General features: G+C 41.1%; 1 protein-coding gene across 1 annotated transcript in view; it reads right to left on the bottom strand.

Moving 5' to 3' along the window:
• STK4 (serine/threonine kinase 4) overlaps positions 1 to 24,905 on the bottom strand; it is an 86,867-nt gene that overhangs the window by 25,837 nt on the left and 36,125 nt on the right. The window contains exon 10 of the mRNA XM_040638389.1: positions 10,680 to 10,837. Coding sequence (XP_040494323.1) covers positions 10,680 to 10,837 — 158 coding nt within the window. The remainder of the gene's footprint in view (positions 1 to 10,679; positions 10,838 to 24,905) is intronic.

The raw sequence follows: 24,905 nt of genomic DNA, 5'->3' as shown, positions 1-24,905 counted from the left end.
CTAGTATGTGCCTGGAGCTCATGGTTTGTCTTTTCAGGTAAGAAAGCACCCAAGGATTAACAGAGACAGGAAGCAACCTGGGGATTTGGGTTCTCCGCCTCACTCTGGCATCAAGTAGGAAAGCTGCCTTTTAATGTCTCTGGACTTCAGATCCTCAAACTATGAAAGGCAGAAGAAACCTCACCTTGCCTCCTTCACAGGAGCACTGTAAGCATCACCAAACTAAAGAGGAAAGTATGTATGTACCCTTAACTGTATTAAATGCTATATTGACCTAATGTGATGATAACATTACCGTCATCAGCAAACACAGGCATATCACAAGTCTGGGCTTCTCCTGTGTTTGGATTATTTGTTACTGCTCAAAGATAGACAGATATAGATATAGATATAGATATAGATATAGATATAGATATATTTTTTTTTACTAAAGTAAAAAGTGAATACTAATAAAATAAGTATACTTAAGTATTATTAAGTATACTTAATATAATGTGGACCCAAAACAAAGTCTTATAATTCTCTGCTAGAATTCTACCATACTTCTAAAAATAAACTTGATTCAAATGACTCCAAACTACATTCCATTTAATCCTTCCTCTAACCCAGTGGGAAAAGCAGGACAGGTGGTATGACGCTTTTTACAGACCACGAATCCGAAAATTCAACAGAGGAGTGATCCATCCCCGGTCCCGGCTGAGGCCAGGGTCATTCGCCCATCTTCTGGAACGGGTGAACATTCACTCTCCTCGCTTCCCACAACGCCCAACTTTCGGGACGATGAATATTTCATCAGGCATGGGACGCCGCCGCCGCCTCTCGGGACGGCGAGGGAGCTCCACACAGGAGGCCCCCCGCGCGGGAAGTCGGAGGGGGGCGTCTACTGGCAGCAAGCGTGTGCTGCATCGGAAACGGTGTGAGCGACACGATCTGGAAATTGCCCGTGTGCTAACAATTTAGGAGACGAGGGTGGGTACAGAGAAAAACCGCACGGACCAGAGATGGAAGGGAAAGCACGCACGCGCTGGGAAGCTCTGAACGCGAGAGCCCTGCCCGCTGTGGGTGAGCCATTTCCACCGGGGCAGCCTGACGTCAGTCTCTTTGGGGACACGCTCTCTTCGGGAATGCAGGTTTGCTTTTAAAATGAAAGTCCGTGTGGAATCACTAGGGAGAGGGGTTGCCTGCAGTCCAGTCCTCCGACGATGTTTCGGGAAGGGGGGCGGGGCAGGAGGTAGTTTGCACGCACTACCGCACTTAACTCTCAGAGACACATGAAATCCACCCGACAGGCGCTAGCAACAGCTCACGTGGCAGATGAGGAAACGGAGGCACGGACAGGAAGGGACACGAGCCCAAAACGACAGCCAGTGAGTGCCGCCGTCGGGACCGGAACCCTGAAGGTCGCCCGCGGTGACGTTCAGTACCCGGCATGCTGCCTCGGCCGACCCAGCGGTCACCGAGGTACCGGCACACACGGGCCTCGCAGGTGTTCTCACAAACGGACCCCACTGCAACCCCTAAGCCCTTCTACACAGCTGTGAATTAGACCGTCTTCCTGCCTAAGAACCGGGATGGACAGAATGACCAGAAAGCCCAAGGGGCTGTGGCTTTCTCGGTAGCACGTCGATGAACGACTACCGGCCGTGCCTCCCTTCTGAGCCGTCTTCTCCAGACCTCTCCCTCCCGACACTGTCACCTCACGACCTCAGGCACAACAGCGTCGACCCCCAACAGGAAGGGGAAGAAAGGAAAAGAGATCGCCCTCCACTCAGAGTCACTGCTGCCGGGAGTAAACATGTCATCGAAGACAAAAGCTGCTGCATTCTGTCGTGTTTCCCGTGAGTGGTGGAGCACCGGGATTTGTCAGTAAATGTGCTCCTGTCCGGAGAGGGAATGAGGTAAAGAATGTATCTCAGGGAACGAGAAAATGCCACATCATGTTTTTTCCTCTAAAGGCACGAGGCTACCTGAGCAAATACTACCTTCAGAATCCTAAAAGAGATCCTTTCTTGAGATGGGGGTGAGAAAATTGGCATAAATCTCCTTGTCTTCGCAACACGGCATGTCCCAGGAATACAGATGACTGAAGCGTCAAGAGCCCACGTGAGAACAAGATGGGAGAAGCAGCTGAGAAGGAAGACTGCAAAAGTATCTCTGAAGCTCAAAGGAAGGAGGGTGAACAGAGATACGTCTAGGTGAATGAGAGCACAATTCCGAGTCACGGCTGAGGCGTCAGCAATAAGAAAAATAATTTACATTCACCTCAGCTGAAAACTTCGAGCTCTTGCTTTCTAGACTAGCAACTAATTTACAGTAAAAATATTTTTTAGTCTTTGGAACCTTCTAACTGATGAAGAATAAATAATACTAAACCTTTTCTTTTTCTTTTCTGACTTCAAATTTTTAGCAAAATTAAAGGAACTAAACCAAACCTGGCTTCGGTTGTAATGAGATTAATACTTCAGAAATTTCAGGTTCTGACTACAGCAATTAGGAAATCCAGTCCTCCAGGAACCTCTTCACCTGTTAATACCAATCCAGGAACATTGATACCTCTGGCGTCTAACAGTGTTTGCCAGGAGACTGATGACTCACCTTCTGTTATACAGGTGTTATGACTACGTTAGTGTCTAATTAGTTTATATAAACAGCATCAGACTGTGGCAGAGAGATACCTCTGAATCAATCTACTTGTTACTAATAAAACAGAAAGCAAGAAACAATATTAACTACAAAAAGAAAAAAGCTATAAAGGCTTGAAGTATGTAACTTGCTTCTCAAAACTGAACGGCTAAAGCACAGGCCTTACAAAAGTGACAATTAGAGAAAGCTTAATTCTCTGTTTACGAATAGGTTTATGAAGTGATCAACTTTAAAATCACTACAAACAAATGTCTGTCAACAGAGGACTGGCTGAATAAACTACGGTTCACCTGCACAACAGAATATAAGCATCAGAAAGAAAGGAATGAGGACTATGTCTATACAATGCTACGGAGTAATTTCTAGGTCATATGGTTAAGTGAAAACAGAAAGGTAGATGGAAGTGTGTAAACTGCTTATTTAAGAATGGAAGTACAAATATACATGTATTTGTAAACAGATATAATCAAAATATAACAACAAAAAAGGGAAAAAACAGTAGAGGGCTTAGGAATGGAAGCTAAGTCAAATTCTGTTTTGCAGATTTACCTTTGGAACTGAATAGTTTATATACTTATAAACTGAAGCAATAAAAAGCAATATCTAAAAATAGAACACAAAACAACAAATCTATCTGCATATTGTGTCTGTGACATAACAACATAGACAGAAATTATTGTAAGTGACTTTAACAGAGTGATTTTGAGTGCATCTCAGCTGGGATATGGCCTAAGGACTAACAGAACTGCAGTACAAATATTGAACTGTTTTCAGTAATTACTGTTGGTGGAAGTGTTGGTATTGAGATTCTGAGGATGGCATGTGTATTGCGGGACATAAACCAGAAGAACAGTTACAAGGAATGAATTACAGATGAGGGATCAGTGTGGTCGTAAGTATAAGCCCTGTGGTATTGAACCTGTACTAGAAATAGCATAACAACTCATGAGTTTGTAATAAACATACTTTCTGGTTTTATCCACTGAGAAGGCCTGGAAAAAAATGACCTAACTGCAATGAACCTACCTTGTACCCCGACTATGGTCTCTAAATACCATTTCCCACTAAAAGGAAGCAGAAAGTTCCCTCAAAAAATGGCTGTTTCCAAGAACTAAACAAACAAACAAAAGAGTAGAATGGTGGTTGCCAGGGGCTGGGGGTTTGGGGAGAAGGAAAGATGTTGGTCAAAGGGTAAAAACTTCTAGTAATAAGATGAGTAAGTTCTGGTGATCTAATGTATGGCACGGTGACTATAATTAACAATATTGTATCACATACTTGAAAGATGTTAAGGGAACAGATCTTAAAACCTATCAATACACACACACCACAAAGGTAATTACATGTGGGTATAAAAGTATTAACTAACCTGACTGTGGTAATCATTTCACAATATATACATGTATTAAATCATCACGCTGTACACCTTCAACTTACATATGTTCTCTGCTAATAACATTTCAATAAAGCTTTAAAAATGTGGCTATTTCCAGGTTTGGAGCGGGAAATGTACAACGTGAGCCTGGGACATCTCGTCACACTAGAAAGAAAGGAAGCCATGAGAAAAACTACCGGGGAGTATATATATATACATCGCTAAGCCAGATTCTTTTAAAAGAAAAGAACAAACTACTGGGATCACATCAAGATGGAAGAATTCGAACATAAAAAAAAATAATAACTTCAAGGCTTGAAACACACCAAATATTTTAAATCCATATTGTTATTTTTCCCATATAAATTATAGCTGAGATGATATAGTTAATGAAGCACTTCACTACAGAAATATTTCAGTTGGCAAATGGCAAAGGAATGATCACATGTCACCACTTCGCAGCCCCGGATGAAGTACTGCACCCAGGCAATGGCCCTCAGTGGCTGATACAAGAGAAGAAGCGAGACGAGCCTGTACCCAGGTATTCTGAACCTCCTGACGGAAGTACACATGCCACCCATGAAATTTCCTGCCCAAAAGGAACTGATTTTAGTCTGAGCAAGCCAAGAGCAGCCTGCAGACCCCTGGGAAGCCCCATACACCCTCTTAAGGAACCTGTGAGATCCAACTATTTTCATAGCAATAGAGAGACATTATTTGCCTTTTCTACTGTGTTGGCATTTGCACTGACGATGCCAAAGCAACGGTGAGTAAAACTGCCAGCCGCTCGGTGTGCATCACGCGGCCCCAGATGGCCCCAGTAGCCACCACGTCCTTCGTGACCACAGGCTGCAGGTAAAAATCCAACCAACCACCAGCCAAGCAAAGAACAATTCCCTGAAGAATGTCCTTGAGAAAGGAGTAAAAAGTATTAATTTTCTTTAAGTTCAACCTTTGAGTATATGTCTTAATATTATCTGTGATGAAATGGGAAGTTTGCATTAAGCACTTCTGCTGCGCACGGAGACAGGACGGTGGTCTCGAAGCAGAGTACTTGTGAAATAAGCGATGATCTAAACCAGCTGCTTCTATCGTGGAACACCATGTTTCCTTGAAAGAATGACAAATTGGTTATTCGGATTTGGGCACTTGGAAGCCCCTTTCTCAAAAATGAGCAAAGTGAGGCTTGTCACCTCAGGGGAAACAACAGAGAGTGTTTGTTGCCAAAGATAAAATTCAAACTTTTAGACATTAGGTTCTATCCTCCCAGTGGAGGCCGGGAAATTTGACGATGTGCACTAATCTTTGAAAACTCATTTCAAAACAAATGGGCCATAAATTCAGACAAAATGCTTGGGGAGTCCTTTTGTTTCTATAAAATGGCAGATAAAGTTTCAAGTTCCCAGAAAACATCAAGACACATTAATTTAAACATGAGTAAATAAAGCATCTCTGCTACCATATAGATTATGATTTTAAATTACAAATAAAGTAGTAGTAATTCCCAGCTCCCACCAAATGTCTAATATCTGAAGTGTAAAACAAAAGCAAAAAGCCCAACTTCTTAAACAACAAGCAATCAACTATGTCCTGACAGCTTCATAAAGCTTCTTTGTAAAAACCCACAGAAATCTCTACTTCACAATCACATTTGGAGCTCTGATCTAGGAAAGAAGGGCTAAGATAAAGTTTCATGAAATCATAGGCTGTTGTCATCCTCCTGGGGAAACCTCAGGGCTAAAATGTATCCCTCCCTACCACAAAGAACCATCTGAATGGCTTTAACTACCCAGGGAATCCAGACAATGAATCTTGTTCAGGTTCTGTTACTTTTATCAAATTAATTTTGAATTGACAGTTCGATGGTTTTATATCCTAATGGGTCCATTATCACACAACTGCAGAGAGGTATTAGCTTAGCTCTTTGGGCTGTATTAGGAATCTATTTTTAATTTCTCTGATACACTCAGGAAACAATCTAAAAGAGTACTAAATACTTCCCAAAAAAGAAGGGCACAGTGGGCACGATTTACTTCATCAAAGAGCTGGCCTTCAGTCCCACGCCTCTCTGCTCACACACCCACATCCTTTGGGCCCGAAATACAATCTCTCAGTGCTTCCTGGATCCCACGTTCCTCCAGGCCTCCACACATACACGCTGCCCTGTCTCTGTCTGGAAGGCCCTTTCTCTGCTCTAGCTCAAGAATTCCTACTGTCTTTCAAAAAACACTTCAAATGAGACTTCCGGATGCCTTCTTCCCTGGGGTTCCTGCTGGGGTTCTTGCTCCCTCTTCTGGGCTCCTACAGCAATTTTTATATGCACCGTATAAACAGAACTGACCACAATAGCCTAGAGAAGATGGTTAAGAGGATGGGCTCTGGAACCAAACTGCTTTGGTTCAAATCCCTGCTGCGCCACTTCCTATCTGTACACCTGTAATCCATTACTTACTCCTTCGAACCTCAGTTTGCTTATCTGTAAAATGGCAGCAATGTTACCTGCCTCCTGGGATGGTTATAAGGACTGACCTAATACACATTAAGGACTTAGTCCAATGCCTGGTACATCATAAGTTCTCAATAAATGTAAGCTATTATTAGCACAACGTATCAAAGTTATTTAATTATCTGTCTTTTCTGCTCCACTATCAACTCTCTCAGGGTAGGTATTTGTTGAAATTAATTCAGAGACTGGGTCAGTGTTTCACCAAAAATAATGTGCTAACTTAAAGCCAGGCAACTGCTAGGTGTTAGGAATACAAAGATGAGTTGAATTAAGTCCTGGCTGTCAAGGTTCTTGCAATCTTGCCTATTCACACAAAATAGACACAGAGGACTTCAATGAATAGAGACTGAGTTCATGTGGGGGCCCACTACTATCAATTCTATTGACAGAATGAGTCATAAGAAATCTGGACATAACTTCATTTGAATAAAGAGGAAACTTACTCCGAAAGCTAATATACCAAGAGCTAATAAATCAATAATACTTGCAAAGTTATTAAGACTGAAAAGTACTAGATCAGCTAGCTCTGCAGAAGCTCTGGCTAACTCTATTTAGACCAAAATTAAGAAAATCGATGTAGAATTTTTTAAACACCTCATTGTGTTTTTTAAAAAATTTTAAGCAAGTAATACATTCCCGTTGTAAAAAGTTAAAACTAAAGTTCTCCTCAAAGTAATGACTCATCAAATAATTTCATATCCTGTGTTTTATCTCTGCAGTCGCATGTGCACATATATACAGAAATATGTAGCGTGTTTTGTGGTTATCAGAAATTTACACAAATGCTATCAGTTTGCATTACTTTGCATTTTATTATTACACAGATTCCTATATATACACGGGTATGTTTCTTGACTCTGTTCTCTACACACTAATCTGTGTTCTAGTCTTGTGCCAATTACCACGATGCTTTCATTGCTGTGGTTTTGTGCGTTTTGACATCTGGTGGTGTACGTCCAACCTCATTGTTCTTGTTCAAAACATCTTGGATACTTTACATTTCCATATAGGAAGTAACGATGGCACAATGTCTTGACACCTAGGTATCTAGGTTTTCAAGTGTAGGGATGTCAAATCATAAATAATAATATTCTCTACAGCTCTAACATTCCCGTCTTTAGTAACACTCTTTCCGCTTTGCTCTCGAAGTTTTTTGGGACCTTCTCCCTTTTCAACTTGATCGACTCTGCCAAATGTCAGGTCCTTTCCAAGAACCAACGTTTAGTTTTACTAATCGACTTTGTTGTTTGCTTCCTAATTCACTAAATTCCGCGTTTATCTTTATCCTATTTTGTCTTACTTACAATCTTTCTTGTTTTCTAAAAAGAAAATCATTTATGGCTATAAATCTCCCTCTGAATACCATTTTTGCTGCATGCCATAGGTTTAATTTACAGAGATCTGAATTCTGTAGGGTACTTGTAATTCATTTCTAAATAGTTTACAATTTCTATTTTATCTTGAAAACAAATACTTGAAGATATACTCTTACATTTCCAAGTGGAACAAAGTGGTTTTAGCTACTTAATTGTTAATTTCTACTTTTCTTGTGTTACAGTCAGTGAATGTGGCCTGTGTGATTTCTGTATGAGATTTCTTTCTAAACACTTTATTTTTTTTTTTAATTTTATTTATTTATTTGACAGAGAGACAGCCAGCGAGAGAGAGAACACGAGAGGGGGAGTGGGAGAGGAAGAAGCAGGCTCCTAGCGGAAGAGCCTGATGTGGGGCTCGATCCCAGAACGCTGGGATCACGCCCTGAGCCGAAGGCAGACGCTTAACGACTGTGCCACCCAGGCGCCCCTCTTTCTAAACACTTTAAAACAGATTTTGTGAATATTCCATATAGGTTTTAAAAGTGTCATGGATACTTGAAAAGTGTTCTTATTTTCTGTTTTATCAAACTTGTTAATTGTGATAACTCTTGGTTTTTTTATCTAACTGAAATGTCCATTTTTGAGAGAACACGAAGCCTTCCTCTATGACTGCCGTTTTCTCTTCGCTGCTTGTATTTCTAGCAATTTGGGAGAGTCCACATGCTTACAGAAGTTCACCACTTAGGTCTTCAGGCCAAGTACACCTTCCAGCAATATAAAATGTATCTTTCACATGTGAGAGTCCTTTGTCTTGGATTCAGTTTTACCTGATATTAATATTGTTTCACCCACTTCCTTTTAGGGAGGATTTTGCCCAGTGGGTCTTCTTCCATTCTTCCATTTTAAACTTTTCAGTGATACTTTATTTTAGTTATATCTCTTACAAACAAGATTTAGCTGGATTTTGACTGTTATTTTGATCTCAAGGTGATTTTTTTTTTAATGTTTTATTTATTTGAGAGAGAGAAAGCGAGCATCGACAGGGGAGAGGGGTAAAGGGAGAGGGAGAAGCAGACTCCCCACTGAGCAGGGAGCCCAATGTGGGGCTCAATCCCAGGACCCTGGGATCACAACCTGAGCCAGAGGCAGATGCTTAACCAGCTGAGCCACCCAGGGGCCCCTCAAGTGTGCTTACACGTACTGTGATCACCAAAGCGTTTACATTTGGGCTGCTGTCCATTGGGTCACTGTGCTCCAGCCACGATGGGCTTCGTTCTCTTCTGACACAAGCCCACCACGTCCTGCTTCGGGACCTTTGCAGGTGTTGACCCTCTTCATTCAGGTCTTAGCTGAACGTCCCCTCGCTCTGCAAGGCATACTATCTCATACTGTGGCTTTTTTTTCTTTAAACAGCCATTATTACCTGAGCAGATAGACTAGCTGTTCCCCTCAGCACCGTGAGCTCCAGGGCAGGGCGGCCTCATCTATTGCGTTGACCCCCCTGGCATTAGACTGAAAGATTACAGTGTGTTTCTGGAGGATTCATGAGCCAAACTGGATTTAAGTTTACAGCCTTTCGCGGCTTTATGACCAGTAAAGTGGGAGCGTCTGAATTCTCCTAGCAGCAACATCTGCAATGCAATTTGAGGATTCTGAAGCTTTCTGTCACAATAATGACATCTGATACCCAGAAGTTATTTCATCTTGCCTAGATACTCATGGAACTGAGAAAATCAGTCCTTACGGATATGCCGAAGACAAATATGTGGGCAACAGAGAGCAGCAAAAATGATTCAAATCTCACGCGTCGACTAATAACTGAGTGAGTGACTAGCTGACAGCAACAGGTGATGCTGAGCGAGTAAACGAATGCACACGTGACAAAGCAAACGAAGCTGGGCTCTAGCGTGGCTTCCGTGACTACTCGGCTAACTAGCCTCAGGTGAGTTCTTCTGGTCCTCAGTACAAACTGTGGCATTCCTGCTACTGTACAACAGTAGACATCATGTTATGGAAGAAGGATGTCATTACCTTGAGGCCAGAGATTAGGAGAATGGAAAGTCAGGCCTAGAAAGGCCTCCCAGAATCCAGTTATGACGCCCAATCTGAGTTCTTTTATAAACAACAACAGAACCATGACAGAATTTAGGAGTGTGAAAGTTAAAAATCCCTAAAGAGAACATTCTTTTCCAAAAATATTCAGAAAAGGAATGCAGACTCCTTAGCTTACTTCCCCCCCCCAATTTTTTATTGAATCTACTCATTAAATCTCTGTGAACATTAACAAGTGTCTGTGGTTGAGGGAGAATGTTCCACTGCAGAGGAAGGAAAAACACACCCAGTTTTTCATAAGAAACTTTGGAACAATTTAATATTCAACCTCAGGCAAAATTCAGAGTAATCTTCTCAGAGAGCCTAAAATTAGGATAATGGTTAGCAAAACAGCAAAGACGCTATAAACCAGCGTGAACCGCCCTCTGGTCTAACTCCTAAAGATAAAGTCACGATCCCAAATAAATGACGAAAGACAGTGCGTCCTCATTCGATGAGTATTTCTTTTACCATTAACAACTCTAAGCTCGACAAAAAGAAGAATGGCAAGTGAATCAAGGATTTTTAAAGCAAAGAAGATGCCACTCATCAGGAGCCCCAGAACTGCTCAAACGTCAGTCAAAACGTCGTCTCAAACTCACGAGGCCGTCAGCCCGGGAGCGGCTGCCAGCATGGCCAGGGGCTTGCACAGCACAAGAAAATGCGCTGGCACTTTTGGTGAAGTGACAGAAGTGGGTGTGCGATATGGCAAATAACCCCCCCAGCAGACACGACGGCTGCTACTTACAAACTCATAGTCTCCATCCTGCGGCACTTTCCAGTCTGAGGAGTTCCTCAGGGGACCAGGTACACTCTGGCCGAAGCTGTTGATCTGATTTTCCTTTTCTTTTTGTTCAAAGTATTCAAGGAAAGATGGTTTGGCAGGCTGCATGGTCTCATCCCTTCCTGAAAACCAAGAATAATAAAAGGTGAAAAACGGTGTCTTCGATTTCAGAGACGTTTAATAAATACATCCATCTCCAGATGGGCTTCAGCCTCTGTGTCAGTGGCTTTTCTCTAGATAAGGACTCCTATGAGAATCTAGTGAAAACTACAGGAAAATGCACAAACGCTCACTCCAAATGCTTCTCATGGAATTTCAGGGGCTTTAAGGGCCCCCTAAAATACATGCAAATATTTCCCCATGGCCCCCTTTTTCTGGGTGGAGAGATTTGAGTGAGGTAACAACTCTGAGTAAGCTGCAAATAGTACTTTGTGGGTCTCCTATAGCAAAAAATTCCCATGATATTTAGACTGAAAACAGAGAAGCAAGCAAAGATATTTACTTATCATCTACGTATACAACATTTTCTATAGCTAATGGAGTAGGGAAGGGAGATAATACAGGAGGGTGACTTCCCTTTGATACTCTCATGATCTGATTGGACTAACAGGAAAAATATGCATGAAAACGCAAATATAAGTAAATCATATTCCATCCACTCCAGGAAATACTATGTAAAGTTTAAAAGCCTATTTACAAATGGCTTACAATTAGGCTAGAAGTTGAAGATAGAATACAGTATAGTATAGACATTATGATCTCAACTGTGTAAAATCATATACATAGGAGAAAAAAAAAATGGAGGAAAATATACCAAAATGTTAACAGGATTTGTCTCTCATAGTAGATCTCAAGTTCTCACTCGAGAGGAGATCTTGCAAGCCGGGGTGGCAGGGAAGACTGGCAGGGGGTGCTTATCCCTGAGCAAAGAATCAGTAGTTATTAGCAGCAGTTGGCAAACGGAGCAGAATACAGCAGTTATTGGTTGGTAACTGGTGGCGAAAACAATAATTTTACCTGGCACACCTTAACACCCCAGCTAGCTGAACATACCTACTTCACAGAAGTTCCGATTAGTATTCTAATACTGGGAAGTATGGAAGTTTTCTCCAGTGCTTTCCATGAACACGTGGGTTTATACTGCCCTTTTCCCCAGTAATCAGGAAAAAAGACCAAAAGGTGCAGAGCCCTAAGAAGTGGGCGGAGAGGGGTCTAGAAGATAAAGACCAGGACGAGTGTCTCTCCAGACATCCTTGTTCCATGCACTCTTATCTCCCGACGTCTGCCTGGTCCAGCTTCAAGCCGGCACCCTGACTGCCTCTCAGACGTTTGTCATCTCACTTTGACCACTGCCAAGTTCAAGTGCAGCCAATCCCAGATCTGCCCACTTCCAGATGCTTCCAAAAGCCTACTTCACTGTTGCCTCCTCACTTATTAGTGATGAAACAGTGTTTACTAAGACCAGTCAATGAGTATGTGCTGAATGTGTATTGTTTCGTTCGTTCTAGGCGCGATATTAAGTGCTTTTCACACTTACTTCATTTTTAAGTTAAATTTAAGGTATTATTTTACAATCTAAGTTCTGAAGGAACTACACCAAAATAAAACTTATCCAAGTGGAGGTGTTTTGGATTTGCTGACAAGTCCTTTTGTTCAGTCCCCTCCTCTGGGCCCAGAAACAACCCGGCAGCAAGCCTACATACAGTCCTACACATACAGCAAGAGTATTTAGCGAGCCTTCTGGAAGCGTACAACGGCGACAGTAGACAGCGCTCTTTCATAAGGAATCTCCCGCTGGACAGGCCAACCGGCCAAACAGAACAGAAAGTCCTGAAACAAAACAGAGAGCCCAAATGGCTTTCTAAACAGCTAGTTAGTTACTTAGAAAAAGACTGAATTGGATCCACACCTTGCACTTTAAACCAGGAAAACTCCACATGGGTAAGAGCTCTGATTATAAGAACAGGAACCATAAATACCATAAGAGAACTTGTGTGGATGCACTCGAAACCTGGGTGTGGTTTCTGACTATGACAGAAACCCAGATGCAATGAAAAATGGATAAATAAATGCCTTTTGTGTGAAGAAAACACCATACATTTTTTAAAATTAAGTAAGCACACATATAAGCCAAGACAAAAGACAAATGGCGAACTGGACGAAAACATTTGCAACCGGTACCGTAAATGTTTTTAAAGAAAATACATTTTTTAAAGAATTTTCTTTAAAAAAATTTAAGAGTTCCTGGTATTAGGCAGATAAGTGCCTACACACACACACACACACACACACACACACGTGTGCGCACACACACAAAATTCCTAAAATCTACCAAAAGACGACCAAAAAAAGGTAGAAAGATGGGCTAAAGACTTGAAAGGATAGTACGGTTGACCCTTGAACAAAGCAGGGGTTAGGGCACCGACCCCCATGCAGTTGAAAATCATGTATACCTTCTGACACCCCCAAAACTTAACTATTAATAGCCTACTGTTGACTGAAGCCTTACTGATAACATAAACGGTCGATGAACACACATTTTGTATGTTGTATTATATACTGTATTCTTATAATAAAGGAAGCTAGAGAAAAGAAAAAGTTATTAAGAAAATCATAAGGAAAAGAAAATACACTTACAGTACTATATGGTATTTATCGAAAAAATCTGCTTATAAGTGGACCTGCAGAGTTCAAACCCGTGTTGTTCGACTGTATACACGCAAAGGTATCCAATTAGTCCTTAAACATGAAAAAAAAAATGCTTGGGTTCACACACGGTAAGAGAAACTCAAACCAAAACTATTGAGAGATGTGATTTCTTACATTTCCAAAGTGCAGAAATTCAAAAGCTTGATCACACCCTACCTGTTGGTAAGGCTGTGGGGACATGGGCACACTCATCCTTCGCTGAACTGGCGTGCAAAACAGTACAAGCTCTACAAAGGGGATCTGGCAGGAGCTGAATATCAAAGTATGAAAAGGGAAGGTACAAAAGAATCCAGGTGTGTTGTATTTGAACTGGAGGTATGAACATGAGCTCATAATTTAAAAAAGAAAATTCCAAGCGTCTTTGATTAAAAAGCCTTAGAGCAATAACACCCCATTATCAACGAGCACACCTGGTGCTCAGAAGTTGGTTTACAAATACTATCCCCCACTCAAAGGAACTAAGGCTTCTTAAGGGAAATAGCTGACTTCAAGGCTAGGGCAGGAAAAGTACAAAGTGGGCCTGGAACATCTTTTATGCCGTCAAAAGCAAGCAAGTACTCAAAAACTAATGGGTATATATCAACAGGAAACAGGAGCCACCTTGAGGGGCTCCCACTGGTAAATTCTGGGACACTTTCTGCACCAAAAAGATCTCACTGAATAAAAAGAATCTATGAGCTTGGAGTAATAATCGAACAGTAAAGGGGTTTGGGAGAAAAGGGTATTGTCAGGAGATTATACCACTTGACAACTGTATTATCGGAACAAAAGAGACTAGCCTCTTTTTAAAGAAATACACACAGATTATCTCCTTTCTTAGAAAATACACGATGTGTGAAAGTAAGCTGCACATACTACACACCAACCCCTCATTACTTCTGTCACTTCGTATTTATTTACCCATTCATCTTTATATATGCAGAGAAATGACTGAATTGAGTTCATCAATAAAAATGGCAACTCTGGATAGAAAGAACAGGTAATTTAAAATATGTTCTCCTGTGGAATTGTTACAAAAACCACAAAGACATTATTTTCTTAAAGCATCACATCCAACAATAAAAACCGTACAACTGGGATTCTGTATTTCTACGATGCTTCATTTGTTCCTTTCAGTTGCAATACAGGCGGATCTTAGAAATTCAAGTCTCTAAACCAGGGATGAGACATTAAAGAAAACCTTTCTGTGGCCTAATTCTAAACCATATCATAAAAAACAAAGGAATGTTTGTTAAGCCAGAGCATAATCATTTGTCTAACTTCTAAAACTGTTTAGATGAGAAAATGAAACACATGCTTCCTTTATATTTGAGTTTTTTCTTTTATTTGATGACAACAGCCTTTCCCAGGTCACTTGAAACTTTCTAATATTTTTGAAGGTAAATCACCAACTATTATTTGTCTCTTTCAATAGCTGAGGGTCGGAAGTAAGAAACTATCTAAAACATCTTTGCTTTCACCTTTTGATATTAATACCAGGGAGTTGATTAGAGCTGATATTTATTAGAGACCAAAGCTCCAAAAACTAGACAGAATTTTGTAAAAAGAGAGTTTTGATCTAATCACACATTCAGATATGAGCTGGAAGTAAAATTCACACATGTATACAAAATGTAATTATAGTCAAATGATTAAATGCTCTCACGTAACAGATTACAAAAAAGCTGAAGTTGATTTTGGAGACAACACTAAAAAATCCCTATCCTAGGGTTCTAAGATCTAGATTTTGGTCTGACTATAAGATCCTGGGAAAACCATTGGTTCCGAGCTACAAAAAGAGGCCACTGGACCATTACTTCCTATGTCCCTTTGCAGCTCTGAAAATGTCATAATTCTGTGAATTGGCAGTAGCTTATGAAAACATATTTATGCTCAGTTACCAATAACCACTGAAAAACGGTTCTTACCTCCAGAGGGATCATGACACTTGATAACCTCTAATCTAAAATATGCCACAGGGGCACCTGGTGGCTCAGTCCATTGAGCATCTGACTCTTAGTTTCGGCTCAGGTCATGATCTCAGGGTCCTGGGCTCAAGCCCCGCGTCGAGCCCCACGTTGGGCTTCTGTACTCAGCACAGAGTCTGCTTGTCCCTCTCCCTCTACTCCTCCCCTCGCTTACATGTGCTCTCTTTCTTTCGAATAAGTAAATAAAACCTTTAATAAATAAATAAAATATGCCACAACTGAGATGTGTATGGGCATAAACCAAAGACCAGACGAAAGCAAAAACAGTTAGGACTTAACAAAATACTTGTGACGAGACTGTCTCTGACTCTTTGAGTTTTGTTGTTGTTGTTAGTGGGGTTATTTTAGAAGGAGGGAAGAAGCAGGGAAGTCTTTCTTAAAACAGATGGAAGAGGTGACCACATTTTTCTTGGCTCAAATTGTAATAAAGATATCACCTAGAGATGCTGGTCATAAAAATGTTTTATATAACTAAAGCTGAAGACATGAATGAATCCACTGGTAGGAGAAGCCAACTCAACTAGCAAGAATCAGCAAGCATTCAAAAAAAAAAAACAAACAATAAAAAAAAAAAAAAAAAAAAAAAGGTCTATTTGTGATTCCTGTGTTTAGTGATTCCAGAAATTAACTGCCTACATCACAATATTCTTTCTTTATGTGTTAGAGTGCTTCTTGGATTAAGTTTATATGGAGCAGTCAGTGCTCCTGCTGTGACCAACATTTTCTTAGTAACACTGTAATTAAGTTATAGCACCTGTTCTCACTCTAATTTTATAGACTGATAAAAATTCTCAATAACCATAACTGCATTACTGTAATGATTAACATCTCAGATAAAATGTTTGCAAAAAATGGCCATGATCGGGGCGCCTGGGTGGCTCAGTCATTGGGTGACTGCCTTCGGCTCAGGGCGTGATCCCAGAGTGCTGGGATCAAGCCCCACATCAGGCTCCTGCGCTATGAGCCTGCTTCTTCCTCTCCCACTCCCCTTGCTTGTGTTCCCTCTCTCGCTGGCTGTCTCTATCTCTGTCAAATAAATAAATAAAATCTTAAAAAAAAAAAAAAGGCCATGATCGTTTCTGCCCAGTATCCTTGGTATCCTTGCCCGTTATTAGCGCCCTCTCACAAGGACTCTGCGCCTGGCCATGGAACTCACTTTGGCCACTGAAACAACAGCAAAAACCTTGTAAGCAGGGACTTGAGAAGTGCTTGCCCATCCTACTACCATGTAAATAAACCTGAGTGAGACTGCTGGATGGCAAAAAACCACATGGCGTGAGGCCCCAGTCAACAGACTATCCTAGTTGAGGTCGTCATGCGTCAGCCAGCCCCGGCCGCCATCACGGCAGCTGGCACTAAGCTTGGGAAGGCAGCTACATTCATCACTATACCACCAGTGCTGCACAGTAAGACCACTAGGTTTGAAGTGGTTTGTTGTGCAGTAGAAACTAACTGAGATGGTTAGTTTCTCTCTCTCCAACCCCCACCACACACACCACTCTGCATCTATAAAAAGAGTTCTGTTCTTTGAGAACTCAAGTTCAAAGTCAACTACGGTTTACTGAATACTTTCTAAGTTTCAGGCTTTTTACTAGGAACTTCCGCATGATGCTCCCATCCAAACTTCATGAACACCATATAAACGAAGGACTGAGGGAGGAGGACCTGCACTTATTAGGCACCCAAGTACTAGATGATGCACCACGTCACTTAACCCTCAAATCTTCAGAAATATGTGTTATTATTTCCACCTTATAGATGAGAAATCTGCCTAAGATTATGTAGCTAGTTACCAACAAGGACAGGATGTGAACACTGATCATCAGATTTTAGGTCTGGCGAGCTGCATCTCATACTGCAAATTCTCTGAAATCAAAATGAAAACTCCTGACATGTCAGAACTGCCACTAAGTTGAGTGTAGAAAGAGTGGGGGAATGGAATTTTCCCAGGAACCTTATCTTCGAACTTTTCTTTTGGCACTCCTGGGCTAGATGATCAAGTGTGCTGGACAACAGCCTGTCCGTACTGAAAAGCATGAGAGAATCAGTCCAAGGTGATTAAAGGCAATGCTATCCCCAGGGCTTTGGCTGGCTGGTGGGCTTTTTGTTTCAATGTGAGCTAGGGTATTTTTTCAGATGTATCCCAGGAAATGAAGACGTTCAGCTGAATGATAAGGCCAGAAACCTGAAGCCATAGGGAGAATGGACTGAGCAGAAAAGTCAAACTTTCCAAACAGCCATCTCTTGCTCTGAGTCTTTTATCTAGTGCAGGAAATGCATGAATTCCTATACTATGACTGACCCATTTTTCTTTGCAAGCAGCATACAGCAAGCTCAATGGACAACCTGTCTAAGCTCACAGGCCAGGGGTGAAGTCATAAGCAACTGTATCCTATATTCACTTTTCTTTGAAAAATGCTATATAAAAACAGAAGGACCCAACAACCCAATGTCCATCAGCTGAAGAATGGAAAAATAAAATATGGTAATAGCCACACAATGGAATATCATTCCACAATGAAAAGGAATGAAGTACTCACACGTGCTACGACACGGATGAACCCCGAAAGTATTATGCTAAGTGAAAAGAGCCAGTCGTGAAAGATTACATATCCTATGACTCTATACGAAATCAGAACAGGCAAATCTGTAGAGACAGAAAGTAGATTAGGAGTCGCCTAGGCCTGCGGGGTGAGTGGGTGGGATGGCAAGTCACTGCTAACGGATACGGAGTTTCTTCTGGTGGCGACCAGAATTCTCTAAAATTAGAGTGTCGGCAGAACAGGGTATTATCCACACAATGGTATTATTGAACCACAAAAAGGAATGAAGTCCTGACAGATGCCACAACATGGATACACCCTGAAAACATGAAGTGGAAGAAGCTAAGCACAAAGGCCACATTTTGATTCCAGAATAGGCAAATCCATAGAGACAGAAAGCAGACGAGTGGTTGCTGGGGAGAGGGGGGCGGGTAACAAGAAGTGACTGCTAACAGGACTATGGGTTTTGGGAGGTGTGAAGAAAATGCCTGGAATTCAACAGTGGTTATGACCATACAACCCTGTTAATACACTAAAACCCCACAGAACTATATTACTTTAAAATGGTGAATTTTATGACAGGTGAATTATAGCTCTCTTTTTTGTGAATTACATCTCAATTTAAAAATACACTTTGAAAAATTAGATTGTGGTGATGCGGGACGCCTGCATGGCTCAGTCAGTTAAGCGGCTGCCTTCGGCTCAAGTCATGATCCCAGAGTCCTGGGATCGAGTCCCGCGTTGGACTCCTTGCTCAGTGGGGAGCCTGCTTCTCCCTCTGCCTGTTCTGCCTGCCGCTTCCCCTACTTGTGCTCTCTCTGACAAATAAATAAAATGTAAAAAAAAAAAAAGTTAAAAAAACCAAGACTGTGCTGATGGGTGTACAACTCTGTGAACATACTAAAATCCACTGAATTGTATACTTTAAATGAGTCAATTACATGGTATGTGAGTTATAGATCAATAACTCAATTTTTAAAAAAGAAGAACCTCTTTCCTCTACAATCTACTTTGGTTTCTGGATTCATACGAGTTAAGACACAATGCTAGGGTAGTCATAACTGGGAAAGAGCCTGACCAAAGACTGAAGCCAATCTTTTCCTTCGGAGTGACCACCTGCTAGACGTTCAACTTTATGTCCTTTCATGTTTACGTTCATTTTTATAAGACTGTCACTAAGTAAACCGTAACGGTCACTACTCTGTCCTCAATGTCCATAGTAAGAACTCTTTTCTACCTTAATTTTATTTAAAATTAGAGAAGTAGGCAGGGCCTGCATTTTCTTCTGTTTCATATATGAATATTTGGAAGAAAAAACTTGAATAATCCCTCAAATGTTTTCTTCTGGCTTGGAATAACATGCCTTATCAGAGAGTTGTTTGCTTTGATTTTTAAACTAACCTTTATTAGACTTTGTTTTTTGTGTGGTTTTTGTTTTTGTTACAGGGCACCTAAGTGCTTTCCACATAATAACTCATTTCATTACACAAGTTATTATCCAAGTTTCTATGTCTGGTCATAAATATTCCTTTGAATGTTCTTTGGAAACCACTAAGAACTGCTGGAATCACAAGTTATAGGATTCCCTGGAGGCCAACTAGACTAACTCTCCAGTTAACCAACTTTGGCAACTGCCTCTACGTAAATCAACGTGACTTCTGGGCAGTGGTACTTACTTCTTTAAGTCTGGTGAGCACCGCGTATCTATTCAAACGGATCTAAATCCAAATTTCAAGGGTTACTAACTAGAGCAATGGAGGTAGCACATCTAAAAAGATATAGAAGGTTGACAATTGAAAATGATCCATACCTCGGTTATTGCAAACATTTCCTAATCGGTCTTTCCTTTTCTGGCCTTTTCAAACTCCACATCATCCCACTGACTCTCCTAAAAAACCACCATGTTCTACCACTTTTCTGATCAAAATGTCTTTATATTACCCTATGACCAAAAGAATCAAGTTGAAACTTAGTGCGGCATTCAAGGTCCTTCGATACCCGGTCAAAACCCACTTCAGCCAAACTGAATATTCAATATATATGTTTATGTTTCTGACTTTGCACCTACTAAAATAGCCTCCCCCTGGCTTTCTGCACATCCAATCCTTGCTTTCTTTCTCACAAAACCTTTCATACTTGTCTGTACCACTGACCCAGCGCTTGGTCTAATGTTATATTACCTTCGTATGTAGAGATCCTATATTCTCAACTAAGTTATATCAACGTCAAACAGCACTATGTGCAGCATCCACGGTAATGTCCCAGACATATAAGGAATTACAAAGAACAGCTCCAGTACAGAGGCACTCTGTAAGTATTAGGTAACGGCAGTGACAAATGTCATCTTAAACCCATAAGTTCCTGGTCAGCAGCCAATGCCTCATTTGGTTTTTGTACACTACACAGTAATGACACAAGTGACAACCTAATCAATACTTTTTGGTTGGTGTTAGATATTTACTATTAACAAATACTGATTCCAACTGGATATTTTTTACAGCATAGACACTTAAGGGAATCATCTACTTTCTCTATGTAGAGCCATTTAAGTTGATCAAAATGCATCTCCATTCCTTTGCTGAACCAGAGTACGCAGGTCAGAACAGCTCAGAGCACCAGAGAAATACATTCCCCTCACCAGTCACGACTGATTTATCTGCCTCTGAGGCATCAGAGCCAAAGTGTATCTTCTAGGACTCATTCTCCCTGTTCTTCATCACTTTCGTGCTACCGCTCTCCCTTGGAAAATACATTTCCCCCACGGCTATTCTTGGCTCTTCTTCTACCAATTTAACTACAATGGAGCACCTTATCTTCCCAAAAATATAGGCCTTGAGCCCTTCACCCAAGTCACACTGAGATCTGGTACTTTCATATCCTAATATGTGGTCTGGCAGGGTGTTTCGAATGAATTTTCAGGCACCACGTGTCAGTGCTTTTTGGCTCATCCCAAAAGAATCAAGAATGTTAATGGTTTCCAAAGATAAAATTGAGCCCAACATCTGGACACAATTAGAAAAACTGCACAAACAATTAGGATTTAGTCTCCACTCTAGCAGGATGACCTTGAATTATTTGTGCAATTGTGAGAAAAGTCTAAGGACCAAAAGCCTGCTCTTCTACTGTAAATCCCACCCAGCAGAAAGCTTCTGATAAATGCAGTGAACCACAGCGATTATCTTTCGGGGAGAGAAAAAAAATCCATTCAGTAATAAATGCCACAGTATTAAGATAACAGTTTGAAACTTAACAAAGGAAGGCTCAGGTGGATCCAAAGTCCGGCCTTCTTTAAAATCTGCCATCTTGTATTTTGAGCTATTTAACAGATTCTCAAAGCACCTATAGCTTATTGCCAAGGAATGTGAAACACACACACACAGCCACTCTCTCTCTCATCGCAGCACATTTTTAAAACATTACTAAAACTGACAGGTAACCTTTCTTTAGTTCGACCATTTTCTTTTTCTTTTATTTTTTTAAAGATTTTATTTATATATTTGACAGAGAGAGAGAGAACAAGTAGGGGGAGTGGCAGGCAGAGGGAGAAGCAGGCTTCCCACTGAGCAAGGAGCCCAATGCGGGACTCCATCCCAGGACCCTGGGATGATGACCTGAGCCAAAGACAGATGCTTAACCGACTGAGCCACCCAGGCGCCCGAGTTCAACCATTTTTATGCCAGTAGCACAGGCAAAGAGGTGGCACTTACGAAACACCATTAATACTAAGAATGATAACATAAAAAAACGTAACAAGCAGGAGAAAAGGAATTAGGATGAGCAAAGCAGCCTTGGTTGAAAGAATATTTAGGTCCAATTAAAAAGTCACTGTCGTTCATTAAAAGACTCATGAAATTATATTACTTACCATTTTTAAGCATTTACAGGCTCAGTATTTTACACATATTATCTCATATCATCTTAACAGCACTACAAAGTAGGAACTTTTATGCCCCATTTTTCCAGACTAGGAAACTGAGGCTCAAAGAAAAGGAAGTAACTTGCCAAGGTGGAACGAAGTTTATTGTAAGATTCTGAGCGAGTTTCAAAGCAAAGACACTGACTCCAAAAATTAATGTTCTTTCCACGAGGCCTTTTTCTTTCTCCTACCCTTACTAAGAGATACATTTCTAACAAAACGAAATGTTTTCAGTTTTAGCTTTGATATGTAAAACTATACCAATGCATGTGAAACTCAGACACTGCTGTGAGTGGCAAAGACACACACGGACACTTGATATTCTCCAACAATAGTTTTAAATATCCTGAAGGGATCAGAAATTGGATATGGCTATTGTGGTAACAGAGGTGTTAAAGTACGTGCAGTGCTTTATGTCCTATTTACCATCCTCACCAAATGCTCTCACCAGAGTCAGGGAGAATGAAATAGGGAACACACAAGGGAGGCAACGTTTTAACAATCCCCTCCAAACAAATGAAGGTGTCAAGAAAATAGGCTTTGAGTCAAGAATTTCCATCTTCTGCAGCTCTGTAATTAGTATCTGATGGATGGTGCTGAAATACAATCATTTCAACAAGAGCCTGGGCTTTGGTTTTGACGTAAGGAAACTTATGGCAACAATGGGGCCTTCATGAGACTTAGGAATTTCTGGGGGACTACAAATATGCAGTGTTTTCACCACATAATACTATCACAGGAATTTGCCCAAACCGTGCTCTTGAGTTATCCTAACCTAAGTAGGCCACATGCTTTAAAATTCTATTTCTAAGAGATGAATGTGGCCATTGCTCTAGAATAAAAATTGGAAATTTCTCAATGTGTGCAAGTTTTAAATAGAAATCACCCACTTACTCCCTTTCACAGAGTCTAATTTGAAAGGCTTAAGTCAGAACTTAGGCAACTGGAAGACGGAAAGAATTTTTTTTTAAGATTTTATTTATTTTGACAGAAAGAGAGAGCACACGCGTGCGCGCACAAGCAGGGGGAAGGGCAAAGGGAGAGGGAGAAGCAGGCTCCCGACGGAGCAAGGAGCCCAATGTGGGACTCGATCCCAGGACCCTGGGATCATGACCTGAGCCTTAGGCAGACGCTTAACCAACTGAGCCACCCAGGTGTCCCCGGAAGACTGAAAGATTGATGCCATGGACTTAAGCCTTTTAAACAAGAATGCCCACTACCACCTCTACTATTCAACACTGTGCTGGAGGTCTTGGTAAGAAAGAAAAATATATAAGGATCAAAAGAAAGAAGTAAGATTGACTTCTGTATAGTCAATGTGGAAACAGATTAGGTGAAAATTAGAGGCTGCCATTATTAAGATTTTCCTCGATATGTAAGTAACATTACCCAAGTCAGCTCTGCACCAGAATTTTAAGTTTTGTTTTAAAAACTTCATTAATTCCTTGGTTAGCCATTTTAGCTGATGATGGTTGAAAAACTACATCCACAGTACCGTGCTGCAGAAAGAAACCATCAGTTCTGGTGAAGGTCTACTGAGAAATCCGGGAAGAGAGAGGAAAAGTTTAAACTATTTTGAGACGTTTTGGCAGACTTCAGTCTTATTTGAACTTCGCCAAGTATGAGGTATCCAATTTCCTACCTAAATAAAATAAAGACACTGTCCTAGTGTTGCTGCGCTTACTTAAAATAGATTTTAAAATAAATAAACGACAGTCTTGATTCTAACCATGATCTGTTACAGAGCTCCCTCTGCTGGTCCAGAGAAAGCACAACAATCCTAACACTGACCTAGAACAACCTCTCCTGTCACTTCAGATCTTGGGGCAAAGTTCTTCTACAGCCCTTACCAAAAAAAAAAACAAAACAAAACACACAGGGGCGCCTGGGTGGCTCAGTCGGTTAAGCATCTGCCTTTGGCTCAGGTTGTGATCCCAGGGTCCTGGGATTGAGCCCCACATCAGGCTCCCTGCTTGCCAGGGAGCCTGCTTCTCCCTCTCCTCCCTGCTTGCGCTCTCTGTCGCTGTCTCTGTCTCTCTCTCTCTCAAATAAATAAAATCTTAAAACAAAAGAAAACAAAAAAAACCTTATATACACAAATAGAAGAAATCTTCCAAAATCCCCAAAATGGTATTTTATCCAAACACAAGTTTTCAAAGTAGTACAGGCCATGGTTTTCCACGGTTCCTACAGATGTTCCTGAGGTCTCCTGTAAGACAGGCGGATCTCACCCCACTCTGATCCCCTCCCTCCAGCTGCAACTGGATTCTTTACTGTAGGTTCAGATATACACAACCAAAACATACTCCCTCAGACGGAACACACCATTAAGCCTATCGCCAGAGGCAGGCCCCCTTGGAGAACCATCTGTCCTTTGCTTCTGGAACTCCTGGGGAAACTTGTGGAGTGACTGGTTATTCAAACAACCAGCAAGGAGAGGTACATTACTGCAGGCTGAGGCTCACCAACGTGTGATCTGGAACATAAGCCTCGACCACTTAATAAAGAGGCTCTGCCGAAGTGGAATATAACATAATAAGTTTTGAAATCAAACATATCTGGCTGGAAGCCTCAGCTCTTCTATTACTCACTATGTGATCACGAGCAAGTTACCTAATCTCTTTGCAATTTCGTTTCTGCTGCTATAAAATGGGAGGTGGCTGTATTCACCACACAGCATGGAAGTAATGATTAATATGGGAAATGCCTGCAAAGGATTAAACACAATGCCTGATATATATTAAGGGCCTAATCATTAATGATTATTAATAACAGTTATAATGCCTATCCTCCTGAGTAGAATAAACAAATAATTTATATATAATACGTAGTTGGTTCTAGAAAAAGGGAAAAGATATCTCTGGAATCTCCTCAGAAGCTAGCACCCATCTGAATCATGAATTTTGAGTTCTATATTAGATCTAATGCCCATTAATGTAAGCGTGGACTTCCAAAACAAACTCGAAGTTCAGTAGAATGAAAGGAGCACTGACTCAAGACTTCAGATTACCAGCACTGGCACTTACTAGCCATGTGACCATGAGCAAATAGCAAT

Source organism: Ursus maritimus, unplaced genomic scaffold (assembly GCF_017311325.1).
Source record: "Ursus maritimus isolate PB19 unplaced genomic scaffold, ASM1731132v1 scaffold_22, whole genome shotgun sequence".
NCBI lineage: Eukaryota > Metazoa > Chordata > Mammalia > Carnivora > Ursidae > Ursus > Ursus maritimus.
This window is presented reverse-complemented; position numbering and strand designations above follow the sequence as displayed.